Raw genomic sequence first — 18,109 nt, forward strand, 5'->3', positions numbered from 1 at the left:
TTTTGGCTACCAGAGATGCTGCTGGTGCTACTGTGCTGCTGCTCACTAAGCTTTATTTTACTTGTTATTTAAAGTGGTGGACCAGTCTAAGACTATAGGGGAAGAGGAGGCATCACTGGGGCACACTACCGCGTTATATAGAAACCCCAGCACCAGTGAGGGCACACCTTAACACACAAAGTCACACGTGTCACGAGTTTTGCTCGTTAGCAGCCTGAGGTAAGGTTTCTCAGAAACCCCTGCACCTATCTTCTTGAAAGCTGGCAAGCATCATGACCTCAGCAGGGACTACCATGCCTGAAGTTTTCCCCCTGCTGTGCCTTAACACACACGATACAAGTTTCGCTTGTCAGCAGCTTGAGATGTAGTTTCCCAAAACCCCCCTGCACCAATCTCTTTGAAAGTTGGCAGGCATCATGGCCTCAGAAGGTGCTATATTCCTGCTACTTTTATTCCAATTAGGCAAGAAATGACAAAGTTATAGGCAGTTTCATGCTTCCCCATTATAGCCTATAGGTGAAATGTTGAAAACAGTGTTGAAACAAGGAAACTGTTTCAACATAACAAAATGGAACAATGCTTTTGAAATTAAACGAAACTCGAAATGAAACTGTCCCATCAAAACGGCAAAACAAAATGGTGCTCTTTTGCACAGCCCTACTATCCAGTACTTAACCAACTAGAATACTCCATTAACCAGAGTTTCTGGCCGGCTGGCCAGACATTGGGGTGGGAGGAAGCTTGTAAGCAATGGCTGCCACCACCCACCACCCTGTGCTGCTGCCACTCCACATGTGACCGCTGACATCCCACTCCCCCAGTTCCACCAGCTGGGCGCTGCAGGGGGAGGGGGGAAGCTCACATGTGGTGGCTATTGCCGCCACTCACCACCCTGCACTATGCGTGTGGCCACCCCCACTCCTCCTCCCCCTCCCCACGCCCCCAGTTCCATGTTACCTGAAAACCCTGCCAGGTTATTTCAAATAACCAGAGTTTTTACATAACCAGCAATCCCCTTACCCTGGGGGTGCTGAATAAGAGATTTTACTGTAGTTTAAAGTGATTTTGGAATAGTTTTGACAGGAAGGTTTTTAACCCTGAAGTTGTGTGTCACCTAGGTGTTCTTTTACTTTTTTACTCTGTTATATACAACAAATAGAAACAGGAAGGGAAAATGAATAACTTTAACAGTGTTTTAGAGATTCATGTTGATATTTTGGTTTGCTCTGGAGTAGAAGATATGACTAGCTAATCATGAAGAAGAAAGCACAAGGGATTTTATACATCTGCGAAAACAACATATACAGCACTATATATGCCAAATGACAGTCTTATTCTATATTACATAGACCACATTTTCTCGCATATAACATGCTCCCAAATATAAATACACACCCTAGTTTTGAAAGGCCCCAAGAAGGACAAAAAAATCTTATCTTGGAGTAGAGGTCTAGGGTTTCTAGAGCTGAGAGAGTCACATGCCAGGGCCCAATTTGGTACACCACACTGAAGCTACATGTCCAAACCCAAACTAGAACACCAGCACTGGAGCTGTGTGCCAAGTCCAACCCTACACATTGACTCTGAGATCACACACTGACTCTGGAGCAACATGCCAGGACCCAGGCCGTGAGCTGGATCAGACTTGGTGCAGTGGGTGCACACTCCCATGTACTATCCCAATCCAGTCCACAGCTGGGGACAGCGGTTCCCCATAGGTCCTGAAATTTGGCAGCAGAAAGAGTGGGGAACAGGAGGGGTGAGGAGGCGGTGGGGGGAGGGGTTGGGCATTCCTTACCCTGGCTCCCAGATCTGCAGCAATTAATGCTGCCACTGCTCCACCTCCCCTCTCCCTTGAAATTTCCACACCCATGTGGAGCCCTTTGCTTTTGTATAATGTACACCCCAATTTTCCCCAGCTGGTTTTGGGCCCAAAGGTACAGGTTATATGCAAGAAAATACAATATATGCTTCTTCAACTCCTTTAAGGTCAGAGAAGGATGAAGCATGCACCTAACCTCCACATCCTACTTAGTGGATAATTAATTGTTTACTATAAAAGTGTCATAGCACATAAAAATGGACAAACTGATGACTGTGGAGGAAATATGGAAAAAATGTCTTCTACAGAAAATGAAATACATTTCTTACAGTTTCATATCAATTTTGTTATTTGTTTATACATTTTCTAAAGAAGCAACTTGCTCAGTGGGAATTAACGCCAGTAAAAAAAACAAAAACAAACAGGTGCTGAAAGTTCCAGTATACTTCTCTCCTTTAATCTAGCCATACTTAAAATGAACTTGTCTATATGAAAAGCTCGTCACAAAACTACATGTTTTTGGAACACATCTAGAATTCATTTATATTTACAGTGTTCTGCTTTGCATTTCATTCATCTATAACCAGGTTACCTTCCAGTTTTATGCCAATGAATAAGCAAACTGGCAACTTCTGTGAAGTTTAGCATTTTAAAAAACATTCAGGCAATGAAGATTTCTCCAGATGTCAGTCCTGCAGATCGCAGGGAGAATCAAGGAGGCTACTGGCTGGCCCATGGTTGTATTTTCAACTTGAAGGATGGAAATATACAAGGAGAAGCACAGCAAAATGAGTTATCAAAAATGTTATAGCAAAACAGAAGCAAAAAAATATAACCTGTGATGTAAAAGAAACCAAATACAAGTTTTGGCTCATTCTTGCTCTTCTCCAGTAACAATTACTACTTAACTACTTGTTGATTTTTAACAACCTTAAAACATTCAATAAGGAGACATTATAAACTTTGCTTTGATAATGCTAACATATTACCTGGCAAACTAGTCTTCATGATATCAATGCCAACCTGAAGTTCAGGCTCAGCTGCAAGGACGGCATAATCGCCTTGATGAGACACGTTAAAGTTGAAATTGGAATGGATACTGGATATGCTATTTGCCAGGAAAGGTTTCCCTTTCGATGTCCTTTGCAAGACTATTTCATTCCAAGGTATCCGCAGTTTTTCTGTGATTAGTTTCCTTATCAGCAGACGCCCAGCCTATGAAATAAAATAATTTAAAGCTGATACAAACAGAACTACTATTCTGTGTACAAAGAACAGGTTGTAGCTGCTAAAGTTCTACCATGATAATTTTAGTTTATATACATTATTGGTAAGACAACACAGAACTAAATATTGATTTTGAACTACATAACTATTTACAAATGCCTTAACATGGAGTAAATTAACAAAAAGGTTAAAATGTATCCACTCAGTTCACCATTGTAACAATTATTTGTTACATAGCAGCATTATATGCTGTACAATACCAGGCACAAAAAAACCAATTCCCTTTCTAACAAATCAAACTGTAATTAAATAGGATTTTCTACCTTTTACGTAGCCTGTTTAGCATACTCTCTGCCCACAAGTCCAACACTGGACAATATGTCTTTACAGCCTATTCAAGTGAAAAACTTAGCTTTCCCCTTTGTATTGCTTTTATTTAAAGCCTAAATGAGGGCTTGTAGAAATAGGTCTAGAGCATTAAAACATTTTTATAAGTGTCTGACATTTCATATTATTCAACTTGCTGTCATAGATAAGCATAAAGCTAAAAGTTCAGGTTCCATGACTTTTCCAAGATGCATCAACTTATGTTCTTTTATATCACGTGCTTGTGTTGTAATGCATGATGCTGATCACCAGGGATCCTGCTTTCCTTTAATAAAAAACAATCCCCAATCTTTGGATTTAAAAAAGGTAACCTAAAATCCGCATTTTTCTTACGATTAAAATTAAATGCCACTAATAATAGATATCTACATATCTCTCTATATCGAGAGAGAGGGGTGTTTTATTTTAATTATGGACAAATGTGGATTTGGGGTTACTTTTTTTAAACCAAAAACTGGGGATTTTTTTTTTTTAAATCAGAGAAAATCAAGATTCCTGCTGATCACTCACTGGATGTCACATCACAAAATAAAGTTGTGAAAGAGTTTTCTTTCACTATCTTTTTAGAGCACCTTGCTGGGGGCGCTGAGCAGAACTTTAAGGCATTGTCTGGGGAGCCTGGTGTTTATTGCATATTATTCTACTTGAGTGTTGTAGCATTTTCTTCTAAGGTACTTCTCTATTCATCCCCCTTCTCTCCCCCACGACCCAGCCAGTCTCTCACCCATTGACTCCTCTATCTACATTTTCACTGACTGCCTGTCTTGTGTGCTCTTCCTGGATGGGATGAAAAGTTAAGCCAGAGGCTGGTCTGGTCTGCATACATCAACTGCTGAAACTTCCTTGGCCTGACAAAGGGTTTTTGAACCCGAAAGTTTGCTTAAAAATTGTTCTCCAACTATTTAAGTTGGTCTAATAAAAGATATCAGATTCACTCAAAGAACCATGCCTGCCTATGTCCTTAGACCACCATGGCTACAACCTACACCCCTGTAGTATTTTCATATTTCATTGGAGGGGGTGGAGGGAACGTGTTAGTATAAGTCACCCTGAGCCTTCTCTGGGGAAGGCAGGCTGTAGAGAACTCAGTGGTTCTCAACCTTTTCAGACTCAAGACACCCCACAGTAACATAAGAACTGCCATTTACTTGGTCAGACCATAGGTCCATCTTGCCTAGTCACTTGTGCATCACAGAGCCAGAGAATGGATGCTGAAAGGGAGAGAGAACTCGTTCCGACCAGGGCTTCCCTCCCCACCACTTATTTTCTCTCACTTCTAGCCTCCAGCATTTAAGGTCTAGGAAGTTCTGACTCAGAGGCTATACCTTCAATTCCCGTGATGCTGATCATCCACTGGATGTAACATTAACTGCCTGTCAATAGCTACTGATGCCCCTTTCCTCCAAGAATTTGTCCAAACCTTTTGAATATGGCTAAACTGTCAGCTTCCACAGTCTCTGGGACCAACAAGTTCCACACCTGAATGGCACTGTGTGAAAAAGAACTTTCTTCAGTTTGTTTCAAACTTATTACTTAATATTTTCCAAGGGGGACCTTGAATTTCTCTCCTAGTTTTTACTCCCCTCTTGGCTACATAAGGAAAACTGAGCAAACTTTCCATCATAAATGACTCACAGGCCCACTCTACATGTTACCTTTACTATGCAATTAACCAGGTAGTCAAACCTTAAATTGTGCCCCAGCTACTCATTCCACCAATTAAAGGCACAATTAAGACAAAAAAGGAACAAAGTTATTCCACAAAAGACATGTACAGAAAACACCTTCAGATCTCCCGTGTGATATGAATTTTCAGTTCCACCTAGAACTTTTACAATCTTTGCAATCTCCCAAGCCAAATGAAAGGGGTCCATGCCTAAAAGCTTGCAAAGGAAGTTTTTTTGCAAACACCTAGCTGGCCTAAAAGATACCACCTCTACAACAAGTTTTGATTCCTTTGTACTAACTTTGTGGCTTGTTAAAATCACACCATTAATTGAAGGCTTAGCCAAGCCCTCCAACCAGGGACTAGAGCCCAAGCAACATCTGACAATAAAGTGGGGGAACGAGAAGGGCAAAAAGAGAGAGACAGAGAGCTGCCAGCTCTGTCTGAATCTATTCCAGGTTTCATCCCAGGACGTAATTATGGCATGTTGCGAAGGCAAATGCATGACTATTACATTTTAAAAACCCTAGTTTTTAAAATGTAACAGTGTATGAATAATAATATCATAATTAATGGAATAGTGTTTAAAATGACAAATGTATAAATCAGACCCAACATTTAATAATATTTATTGTAATGCACGCCTTGTCACTTATCTCCCGGATGACTCTCAGCAGTTTCCTGCAGATTAATGTCGAATTCCCAGGTCAACCCTGGACGTTTGGCCTGCCTAGCAGAGAGTACCAGGGGAGGAGGCAGGGGGAGAGACTGTAGCGGGCCAAGAAGAAAGTAAAACCCCCTGCCCTAGAGCTGGGACAGTGTGGTCAACGGGCTCCCTCTGCCGCCCCTTGTGAGGGGCGGAGACGGTCGCAGTGCTGCCCCCAATGCAGCTTCCCAAGCCCCGCTCCCCCCTCCCCGGGTACCAGGGCCGCCTTGGCGTCACGGGCAAAGACGAGCCGGTGGACGCGGTCCCGTTCCTCGGGCTGCACAAGCCGCGCAGCCAACAGCCAGTCCCGGCAGCTGGGGCGCCAAGCGGCGCAGGGAAAGGCCCAGCGCACGCGCTCCATGACCGGCCACAGAGCTGTCTGATCCAGGCCCCACCCTCCCAGCCCAGTGCGCCTGCGAGGAGGAAAACCCCGCCCCTTCCCTCCCGTGCTTTTCGTGCGGAAGAACCCCGGGGGCCAATCCGTTGTCAGTACAGCCTCGTGAGTGACAGGGATATACCACGAGCCTCCAGCCTATCAGAGGAGAGGCGGTTGCCGTTGGGAACGTGGCGTCAACAAGAAGCGGGGCAGGAAAAGAAGATGGAGGAGACTAGCGGCCCGTTAGGGTGGGTGGGCGGGCTTTCCCTCATTGACAAGGCGAGGAGCCACTCGCAGCGCGCCGCCGAGAAGAGCGACGGCAAGGAGAGCCAATGAGCGTGCGCTGGCCATGCAGGGGGTGGGCCTGATGAGCGGAGAGCTGGAGGCGGCTGCTGCAGGTGGGTGGCTGCGCGCTGTGGAGCGGGGCCTGGGGCGGGAGGGGGCAGCCGCCGCCCGGAGGTGTGAGTGCGAGAAGCACGTCCGTCCCGGGACAGGGCCACTTTCAGGCTGTGAGGGGGTATCCCCAGCTAGCCGCTGCGCGGACTGCCGAAATACGCGCCTCGGAATAAAGCTTGGGGTGTTTACTGAGCATGCGCGAGGCATATGAGCATGCGCTGTAGCGTCTGTTGAAGCAGCGGGGATCCCTCCTGGCATCCTCCCTCTCTGGGCGGGGCAAGGACGTGTCTGTCTGGGGAGGGAGGAGCTCTGAGGCGTCCGTTCCGCATCTTGTCTCCTGGCCAGCCACAGAGGGACAAGCCCGCTACTCCCCGAGCCCGATTTAGTGCTGCCTCCCAACAGCATGGACTGGCATCTAAGACGATGCCCCCCCAGGCTTTCCATTTTGTAAATGGGGAATGTATCAATTTCCATAATTTTCTAGGTGTAAACCTAAGTATTGGAGGGGTGTCTCCTGTTCACGCTCCCTGTACCTTCCCCCCCACCACTCAGCACAACCACTGCCCCTTCCCCACAATCACTCAACACAGTCAGTGCCCCCTACAGTCTCTGCCCCTTCCCTTCCCCTGCTCCCCTCAATCTCAGCCTCTCTCCTCCACCTCTTTCTTGTCAGATGTTGCTCTGACGATAGTCCCTGGCTGAAGGACAGCATGTGGGAGCATTGTCCTTGCAAGCAGGGGGCTGTTTCCCTGTGCTTTGTGCTGGGGGAAGTCCAGCTGGAGTTGAGCTGTGCCTGACAATAAGGGGTGGGAGGGGGATGCAGAGTAAATACAGTAATTGCCCTTTAAAACCTTGTGTAAACACCTTTCCCACCCCTATCTTGGTAGGACTCAAACCTTGGGCTCCTCAGCCCTCAGGGGTTAAACTAATCTGTTTTCAGCCTAAAGGCTAGGGTTTGCTGCAAGACAAGGAGCTCAACTAGCCAGTGCTAGGGATTTTAATACCCCAGCACTGACAGAACTATGCAGTTTCAAGGCTTCTAATAAAATGTTTGGGAATCTAGTATAAGCCTTGAAAATGACAGATGTTGGTCAGTTCCAGGTCTCCCATTGTAAAAAACCTGCAAAATCAGGCCTTGTAAAATGTTTCAGTCAGAGGTCTAACCAGCAGAGTTTGCCCTGGGCAATCCCTGTTGGAAGTGGTGGAGGGCAGAGCACAAGGTAGTGACATGGGAATGCTGTTGCTGCTCTGGCAGAGACTCCTTGGGAGGCTGCCATTTTGACACTCCCACTAAAGTCGGCACCAGGAGCTGGTACCCCACCCACCTGCCACAATTTGCACCCACAAAAGAAATTTAACCTGAACAAAATGTTTAAAAAAGAATTACCTGTTCAATTATAAAAGTCTTTCCATTATTCTCTCCAAGACTTAGTGAAACAAGATAGTATATGTCATTCAACCAATATATACAGAGGCAGGAATTATTTTTTTTCCTTCCCCACCTTGGTTCAAAGAGAAAATTTATATTTATTGACTAACTTCAGGGGAGGATTGAGTAAAACCAGTATTAAGAAAGTAATGTTATATGAGTTCAGTAAATGCAGTTTTAATTTAGGGTTATATAGTCCATATCATTAAGGAAGTACTTGGGGCTACACTCTAAACTGTGTAGTAGGATTATAGCAATTTTGATGGAATCTAGGATTCCACAGAAAGCAGAATTTAATTAAAGAAGGTTCAATCAATTTCTGCCCTTTTTGTTACAAGTAAAGTATATATAAACCAGTTTTATGTCTTAATAAGTTTAGTTGATTTATCTTGGTTTTCAGGAATAAATATTAATTACAAGTACAAGATGCAAATGTTAGGTTAAAGATGCAATGCAAGTGATGTGTTTAGCGATAAAATCCATAGAAATTAAAAGTTACAATGCGCATATGTTGGATTTCAATTATAGAGGTGCCCAGGATATTAGGAGGGTAATCAGTTCTTCTATATAAATTTCTTAAATATTTGTATCTTTGCATCACAAATAAGACAATGCTACAAACTCAATAAAACTATAAGTTTGTTTAGAGGCTGTTTGTTTTCCAGAATGGAAATCCAACAATGATGTCTTAGTTCCTCAAAGAAACTTCCTTATTGAATTAAATTTATACATTTAATTCCTGGACTTTGAAGTCTCGTCTCTTTTAAATAAAACAGTAACCAAAAACTTAATGTCAGGAGCAAATACTGAATGTTTTCTGAATGCTTTTAACTTAAGAGGAGAGGGGTTTGTCTTGGAATGATATAATGATGTGAGGATATGCAATTAAAGTTCACTACTTGCAGAGAGGAAGTTCTCCACTGCTGGAATCTTCCAGGAATCAATGCCATTTCAGTGTGGCATACTGGTACCATGCTGTTTCCTTCAAACACTTCTAAAGAACCAAAAGCTTGAAAACCTGCTTGTCTCCCTTCTGTCTAATAATACTAAATTTTAAAATGTATTATTGATAAATGCCATTTTTGTGGATTCAGATGTCTCTGAATGTCACCAGTATCCGTTTTGGGTGTTTGAAAAAATGATTGACTGAATATTAATTGTCTGTAAAGTTCAAATGAAGTTCATCTGTCAGTGCAGAGATGGTGTCAATTGAGTAGTGGTTGTTTTTTATATTTTTTTCCCCCAAAGTCAGTTTACTCGCACCAAGATAATATAGTACTCCACAACTCTTACTGTTGGCATAAAGTAGAGAAATCATTCTTTTGATAACTTGCTAATTTGGGTCCGATTTTTCCTACCAAGTTATGCTGGCAGAACTTTAATTCTGTTAATAAAGGTTGGCATGTGTCTGTGCGTAACATTCTATTATTTTCAGAAGCCTTTTTTTTTTTCTTCTTCCTTTGGCCAAGTAAAAGCAGCTCCCCATGCAATGTAAAACCAACTGAGAGTTCATCTTTCCCTTTGTTGCTGTAACCCTCCTCCAGGAGCAACCAACAGGTCCCTGGGGGCCATGGCCCCCTCCCACCCTTCACATTGGTCTACCACTGCAGCAAATGTTACAGTTATTTCACCTTCCTGCTGAGCACATGTATTTTCTACCATAGGATGCCTCCACACTTCATTTGAATTTGATATCCTCCCTAAGCCCAACCTAACATTTTGCTTTTCTTTCATCTCAGATGCTCCTTTGAGACCCTACGGGCAATTACAGTAAAGTTTAAGAGCACTGTGCCCACTCCTACTGTGTTCAGAGATACTGTTTTGTGCCTTTTGGTTGGGGCGGGGGAAGGAGAATTGGCTTTTTTCCCTGAAAGATGCAAATCACAGCGTGTGAATGCGTGGCAACGGTCCTGGATCCACATACTTGGATCCAAGTACTCCACTTAAAGCAAGCTAAGCTAGCCAGCGTGGTAGTGATGAATTCTTGGTCTTAAGTGTTTCTGCTTCAGTGTCTGGCAGGTGCAGCTATGCTTCTAGTCTAGCCTACATATCTTCACATACATATGGAGGATCTTGTTCACCTGGACAGAAATGTCTTTTAAAATCCTCCAAGCAAACCTCCAGAAACAAAACATGTCCGGAGGCTCCACAGTAGAACAGCTTTGTTTCTGCCCAAGAATGGATCATGCTTCCACAGCACTCCACAAGCTCTTCCTCTGGAACCATTTCTGATGATGGTTACAGAAAAGGTAGTTGTCTGCATTAGTTTGAAATCAGGCAATAAGCAGAGAAAGATGACACCTTAGTTCACATCATTAGAAGATTTGAATGAGCTTGCAAAGAGCCAGGTTCCTCCCCCTTTCCCTATCCTTTGTATTTACTGGTGGTATCCCCTGATCTTAGTTCATAGCATCTGACAAAGTAGGCTGCTGCCTATGAAAGCTTCTGACTTTGAACTAGTTAATCCCGGTCCTGTGTTCTTGTAACAGGTAACCTGTGAAGTAGTCTGGAAATCCTTTAAAGGCATTCAGGATTTGCATGCTCTGGGTCTTCGTTGCTCTCAGCAAGGAAGCATCAACCAAAGTAACAATAGTTAGCAAGCACTTTTCTTTATTTTTTTTAAACTTCCAGAAACCTGGAATACAAGGAATGTATTTGCCCAGAAAAATTACTGTGGAAAATGGGACAAAGGTGTCCTGCAGCAAGAAAGCTCCCTTAGCAAGCAGTCTGATTGTAAAAACTGCCTCAAATATTTTCCAGTAAACTTGCAGCAGTTTAGCAATTATTTTTCCCCTCTACCACTGCTAGAAACTTAAAGCTTCCAGTTTCTTGTCAACATCCCTGGCACTGAGCAGGGCATTTGTGACAAAAGCAAAGTTGATGTTAAGGAGGAGGCAGAAGTTGCTGAAATGTGGGTATGGCTAAGAGGAAATGGAATCATTGGGCACTTGGGGATTGGAAGTAGAAGGAAAATATGGGAGAGTAGCAGCAGCAGGGAGAAGTAAATGAGCATGTGTACACTAGGAAAGGCTTTTCCTGAGGCAGCAGGAAGAAGGTTGCAGAAATTAATAAATCACCAGACCTAGCATGCTGCATTTCAGCAGCCCATCTTCACTTCCACAGAGAGCACCCTGTCTATTTGAAGAGAACCAGAGGTGAGGACACCCCATTACCCGGTCATACTGCTCAATGCTAATGGAAGGGAAAGACATTAATCCCTGTAGGCAGCAAATTCCAAAATTAATAATATCAGGATTGTTTTAGTTGAGTGATCCCATGTGGTTTGCTCGTTTTGTCAGTTTTCTCAGATTTAAAGCAGTTTACTGCTGTTTGAGATTACTTTGGGTAAACCTTTTATTTTTTAATTCTGGCTTTAAATTTGGTTAATAAAAATGTGATGTCTACATGAATATACATGCTACTTCCAGCTCTGCCCAGACAGGACCATGCTGTTTTAAAAAATCAACAGACATAGACAAGGCACAGTACTTGGAGTATTACTTTAGGTCCTCCTGCTGTCTCAGCACTGTGGGGACTATATTTATTGCCCCAAATTAGTGGACATTTGCTTTACCTCCCCTTGGGATCCCTGGTGGAATCTTTCCCTTTTGTCCTCACAAATGTTTTGTAAATGCAGCATGTGGGGGGGAATATTTGAATTGATAAGGTCAAGCCTTTTCATGAGACATCTCTAGCTTCCCTTCTGGCCCCCTGGAACAGCAGACAACTCTTGGGGCCAGTTCTCATGCTGGCCTGCCCTTCTGTCTCTCTGGGGCAGTCTGCCCAGTCTCACCTGCTACAACTTCATTGCTTACATAAACTGACGGTATAATGCAGGAACTGGCCATTCCCAATCCCGATGCCAGGGGGGCACTATCTGCGGCTCCGAACCTCCCCTACACTGCAGCCCATGCCTCACAGATGGCATCACAGTTCTTAGTGTCTCCAGCCCAGAGCTGAGAATCTGGGGTTCCAACTGGCCTTAGAGGCGAGGCCAGGGCCTGTGTGGCCAAAGTGTCTCAGCTCTGGGCATCCCTGCAGCCCCAGACTGGGCCCAGTAACCTCCACTCTAGACCCCAGCTGGATCCCTCCAATCAGGTGGCCTACTCTGCCCTTCTTTCTGGGCTGCCTAGCTCCTTGCACTATTCCCCCTCTCAGGTGTGCCCCCCTTAGGATCTTTGGCCACACAGGCCCTGGCCTCATCTCAAAGGCCAGTCAGAACCCCAGATTCTCAGCTAGGCATCCCTTCCAGTGGGCCCCTGGCCCCTTTGACCGTTCTGGTCTTCCCCCCAGCATTGACCAATTGAGGATGCCTCAAGTCAGGCTTCTGAGCATCTTGCCCACTCTCTCACAAGGGTCCACCTTCTCAGCCCTGCTATGGGGTTACCCTCCCAGTTATTAAGGCTCTCCAACCCACCTGTCACCAGAGTGGTAACTGGCCTGGTATTTCCTGGGCACCCCCACAACACTAGGAGCCTCACCAGGCCACCCATCCCTGGCAAGGTACAGTTTTAGATCATGCCCAGGACCAAGAGCCATCCCTATAAGGTCTCACAGTTACCTTCTGATTGTTCCTGCTGTAGCTCAGCTAGGCAGTGTTTTTACCTGGACTAGCAACATCAGACTGCAACCTTTATATACCAAGTTCTCAAAATGGCTGTTGCCGTCAAGCACCTGCTGGATGCCTGACCCAGCCCTTAAAGTGGCAGGCACCAACAATACCCTACCACACCCCTAAAAGCAGGGTTTCTCAATTTGTGGGCCATGACCTAAAAGTGGGTTGCAAAAATATATGAAGGGGCCATAAACAAACTTTAAAAATGGATTATCCTTTAAAGAAGAAAAACATGAGAAACTGTGGCTTTTCCTTTGCAGGCTAGCAGAGTTCTAGCTTGGAAGGAGCTGCTTAGGGCTCCCCATGCCCCACACACCCACCCCCTGCCCCACACACTGGGGGGGTCTGGGGGTGGGGGGCAGTGGGTCAGGAGTGAAGGACATTGGATTGGAACTGGTCACTGATATTTACAAATCGGTCCTGGTAAAAAAAAGGTTCAGAACCACTGCCCACTGTCATCCTGTAACTACTTACCTGGTAGTTAAACCTCTCCTTGCTGTTGTCAAGATTGCCAGTGTATGACTAATGAGCCAAGGTGGATGAAAGTAGGTTTTGTTCCCAGTGTTTAATATGGGAGTTGTGGAAGTATGTTCCCATTTCCATTTTTGAAAAAAGCTAGTTCACCTTAGTATGTAAGTATTGCACAAATTTTTTATCAGCCAGCACATTTATTTGTAAACTAGTCCCTCTGATACATCAGTCCCTGCACAGGTAAGTGTAGAATATTGAAGTACTGGAAAGTTAGGTGTATGGAGGGAGCAGAAAAAGTGTATGAGCCCTGCTTGTTTTACCTCTCATCCCCTTCTCTCCTTTGGAAACCCCAGTCATTTCCTTTTTGATTCCCCAAATGACAAACATCTACAGGAAGATGTGCCTGGTGTCTCACCCTGGGATCACAAAAGCTTATGCTATATAACTCTGATACAGTTATTCTGTAAAATTTGGTGTCTCCACAAGTACTGCCACTGCCTGCTGCTTGATTTGTGTTAAAGCACTGAACGATAGGAACAAGCCAAGCATGCACCTAAAGGCTAGTGACAGAAGTTACAGATAAACTGATTTGAGTGATCTGTTCAAGGTTTAAACCTGTAACAGAACAGAAGTTCAGCATGCATAAACCAGTTTCAAAATGGCTGAAACTGGTTTAAGATAAACCAGGTTGAATGTAGTATCACACTTAACTAATTTAGGTCAAACCGGTTTATGAAACTTCTATCCCAGACCCCTTCCTGATTGAAGTTAAATCAGAGTATTCCAGCATGTTCTACAGCCCTGGACTGGACTGTGATGTATGCTTCAGAGAGCAGGGTTGGCCCTGCCCTTCTGCTCCCTAGCTGGAGCAATGAAGGCTAGCTCACTAGCCCCCCAGGCAAAACCTGGCTAAGGTTTGGGGCCAAGGAGAAGGGTTAAATTCACCATCCCCCAAGTAGAGAACTGCCCTGCCCTGCCCTGCCCTGCTCTGCTGGTTTACTTAGTGCTGGCTGCAGTTGTGGACTACAAATCCCAGAGGCACCTGGAAGCAGGAAGAGGAAGTGATAAGCAACCCTGCAGAGTCCTGCTGATGTGATTGTGGACCGCAAATCCTAGAGACCTTGGGGGCAGCAGAAAGAGGAAGTAAATACACAGCCCATGCTGGCTACATGCCAGAGAGCTATGCTGTAGCACTCCCCAGCTTCTGTCTTGAGCCACTGCAGGCATGTGGCTGCGTTTCCTGAATCAAAAGTGAGTATCTGTTCATTTGCTAATTGGTCCAAACTTTGCAGCATAGACTACTCTGCAAAAACTGAATCAATTCAGCCTCAGGCTTTTGAATGTCTGTGCTTAGCCTAAGGATGCCTTCTGCACGTGAACATATTGTAGCTACTGCCTATCATCCTAGACTTGCAAAAGCAAGAACTCGTGTTTAATATTGTTTGTGTGATCTGTGAGTGAATCTGTTAGCCTGTGACTCCTAGTTGTTTTCTGTAGTGTCTACTGATTCTCTTTATTCAACCATCCTTCCCTCCACAACTGCCTAGATTCTGCTTCTCACTGCAACTGGTCAGATAGTGCAGCTACAAAGGAATGACATGAATTTCTAGAGTTTAGAGACTAGCATTGTGGAAGGAAGATGCTAAAACCACACTATTCTCTCAGGGCAGTCTCAGAATCCCATAATGTCCTTCTTCCTTATTTGACAGTGCATTTTATTAAAATATGTTAACAAGCCCCTGGATGCCTTCCAGTGTGTCAAGCAGGTGACACAGCTGTTTGTGGTGAGAATTCTTACCACCAGTACAAGTACAGTGATATGGAGGGACCCTAGTTTTCTCTGATTAAAAAAAAAAATCCCAGATTTTCCATTAAAAAAGTAACCCCCTAAATCCACATTTTTCCATGATTACAATGAAACGCTACTAATAGATATATATAAATGTGTATAAAAATATAATAATAATATATATGAGTGGTGTTTCATTGTAATCATGGAGAAATGTGAATTTGGGGTTACTTTGTTTAAATGGAACATTATGGCGGGGGGGGCTCTATCAGAGAAAAGCCTGGTGGTATGTACATGCTGTGGTGGCTCAATAGTGTTGGCTGTTTTTGAGTTAACTCCTGCTGACAAAACTTTGTAACAAACAGAGCCTTGGGGGCCTCTTAGAATGTAGATGTTACTTACTATTTCTTGATCATAACTGCTGGGTAATTAAGTATTCTAAAGAGTAAGGTCCCCTAATAGAATAAGTTGAGAATTTCAATGCCAATTTTGATATGATCTACTGTTATATTTTAAATACAAAGTTCAAAACCACCCAGAGGTCAGTTGTACCACTTGTATTCCACTTCCTGAACATTAATTTAGAAGCTAGTTATGAATACCTAAATAAAAATGGTTGTATGAGACAGGTCTTCTATATATTTTTATTACTTTCCAATGTACAAAAGGATGATAGGTCATACAAGAAGCATAGTGAAATAGTATCTCTTGCCTGAAAGAATTTACAGGCTAATCATTTAATTTCAGTGAGTTTTGGATGAATAGAACAGGTGTGTTGGTTGTAGCTATGTTGATCTAAGGACATATATGGGCAGACAGAGTTCTTTGGGTAAATCTGATATATTTTATTAGACCAACGCAAATAGTTTGAAACAACTCCCATTTACTTTGGATGAGACCCTTCAGGTGCCAAGCCCATGAACTTTTACAGACACGCTGAAGTTTACACACACGAGTTGTCTCAGTGCACTCATTGGGGCTATTCATGTGCATAAGTATGTACAGGCCTGGGGCTGAGGTTCCAATCCTGCATTTAAATAATTCTTATTTTGTATGACTAAAGCTTTGTGGGATGAGGGTCTAAATTGTTAATGTGCATGAATTTCTGTATCTAGAAATTTGGAGCAAGTTGTCAACATTCCATTCACTTAAGTACCTATTGGAATATGGGAAAACATCCTGAGATACCAAAAAAAAAATCTGAACATTTTTGTTTAGGTAAATGTCCTTTAGAATTATAGGGATTTCCTTTATTCTTAATGTTAGATTTTAACATGGGCTTCCATGATATAACTTGCCAGATTATATAGTATTCTATAAAATTCAGTTTAGAAGCAGCAAAGGCAGCTAAAATTATTAAGGTTATAAACATTTTAAAATAAACTGTATGCTTTACAGTGATACCTGGTATTAAAGTGGAAAGAAAAGCAGAAAATAAAATTAAAATCTATCACAAATATATGCAATTCTCAAATTCTCTACCATTCTTTATTTTCTATGGTCACAATACTTTCCTCTTGAGAAAATATATCCTAGGATATCCATTCGTATCCGTTAAAAAAATGATATCTAGTAGGAAGAGTCCACCAGATGACTGAAACAGGCAAGTGTCTGTCTGTGGGGGAAATGTTTTTCCTAAAGTATCCACTTGTGTCAGACAGACAATTACTACAAACCATTAAGTAAAGCAATTTCTCCCACCAAGGACTGAAGAGAGATTACATTCCAGGGTGTTTTATACTCTGAGTTAATGGAAAGTTGATTCCTTTATTTAGTATAAACAGGCATTTCTAAAGTCATGTTAAAGCTGGGATGGTTCAGGATGAGAAGCAGAATTTGTGAGGTAATATCTCTTATTAGACCAACTTATAGTTGGGAGAGATTTTAGCAAAGGGCAAAAACTGCCCTTCCTTAGACTTGACAAGCAACTTCACGCCTAGTTAAATACTACTTAGAAGAAATGCTTTTATTTAATTCCATTATGTTAGCAACAAGTTGCAGATGGTCAGCGCCCTGAGAATGATTTGTTTCTTACATAAGTTTAGAAAGGAGATGGCACTATGCACTTTAGTTTCTTTTTTTCTTCACGTTGGGTGTATCTACACATATGTTTTAATGCAACCCCAATCAGCAGGGGGTGTATGGGGATCAGCCTGACAGCACAGGGCTGTTCCCCTGCTGGATCGACATGCTGTGGAAGGGCTGGCTAGGACACAAGGGTGCTTCAGTACAGGGCTAGTTAGTAAGCAGTCCCCACACCCCAGCCAGCCACATCAGTGTCTATATGTGTGGTGCTGGGGATAAAAAACTGTAGCAGGATAGTACTTGTATTCACAAGTGCTACCCTGCTGCAGATTTTATTAGTTTCCTGCACCCTGATAGGGCTGCATATGTAGACACCAAGATGTTTACTGCAGAACTAATTAGTCTGCTCCTCAGTAAACATCTTGTGTAGACATGTCCATTGAGAATTTTCCACTTTAAATACCAAATTTTGTTATCTTCCATGTGCTGATTCCAGACCACAAGACTTGTTTGGTAATATTGTTCTAATAGAACAGCTGAAAATTGCAACCTTTGAAGACTGTAGCCAGGGAAGTCAGAAGTCAGATTATTCATATATGTATTACCGGAGTGCCTAAACAACTAAACTAAGATAGTGTTTCATTATACTAGGAGTTGTATAAATATAGCATGAAACTATTTCTATCTCAAGAAGTTCATGCTGAAGTTCTGTTTGTTTGTTTTGTTGTAGTAGGTTTCCTAAAATGGGCCATAATGCTCTTCCCAGAATACAAATTGGATGAATTGTCACTTTGATATACTGTCATTGTTATCTACTAGATATAGTTTGTCTTCCATATCATTTACCTTTCTTTTGACTCCCATGTAAGGCTAAGATGTTGTCTGACTTTCAACACTTAACTGCTGTTACCATAAATCTAGAATTCTACAAATATCCAGGAAATAAAATTCACTTTCAAAAAGGTATTTATAGTTTCATAGTTTCTAGGGTCAGAAGGGACCTGAGCAGATCATCGTGTCCAACCCCCTGCCATGGCAGGAAAGAGTACTGGGGTCAAACGACCCCAGCAAGATGTACATTTAGCCTCCTCTTAAACACCCCCCAGGGTAGGAGCCAGCACTACTTCTCTTGGAAGTTGGTTCCAGATCCTAGCTGCCCTGACCGTGAAGTAGTGCCTCCTGATATCTAGCCTAAATCTA

General features: G+C 43.1%; 2 protein-coding genes across 3 annotated transcripts in view; one reads left to right on the forward strand and one right to left on the reverse strand.

Moving 5' to 3' along the window:
* AASDHPPT (aminoadipate-semialdehyde dehydrogenase-phosphopantetheinyl transferase) overlaps window positions 1-6,203 on the reverse strand; it is a 66,029-nt gene extending 59,826 nt beyond the window's left edge. For both annotated transcript variants that reach the window (XM_019530251.1, XM_019530250.1), the window contains exons 1-2: window positions 6,026-6,203; window positions 2,812-3,037 (exon numbers count right to left, since the gene is read on the reverse strand). In XM_019530251.1, the coding sequence (XP_019385796.1) occupies window positions 2,812-3,037; window positions 6,026-6,169 (370 nt within the window). In that variant the 5' untranslated portion in view covers window positions 6,170-6,203. The remainder of the gene's footprint in view (window positions 1-2,811; window positions 3,038-6,025) is intronic.
* An 87-nt stretch (window positions 6,204-6,290) lies between these two features.
* KBTBD3 (kelch repeat and BTB domain containing 3) overlaps window positions 6,291-18,109 on the forward strand; it is a 25,332-nt gene continuing 13,513 nt past the window's right edge. The window contains exon 1 of the mRNA XM_019530252.1: window positions 6,291-6,582. The gene's annotated coding sequence lies outside the window, so the exon portion shown is untranslated. The remainder of the gene's footprint in view (window positions 6,583-18,109) is intronic.

This window comes from Crocodylus porosus, unplaced genomic scaffold (assembly GCF_001723895.1).
Source record: "Crocodylus porosus isolate Cpor-Errol unplaced genomic scaffold, CroPor_comp1, whole genome shotgun sequence".
Taxonomy (NCBI): Eukaryota; Metazoa; Chordata; order Crocodylia; family Crocodylidae; genus Crocodylus; species Crocodylus porosus.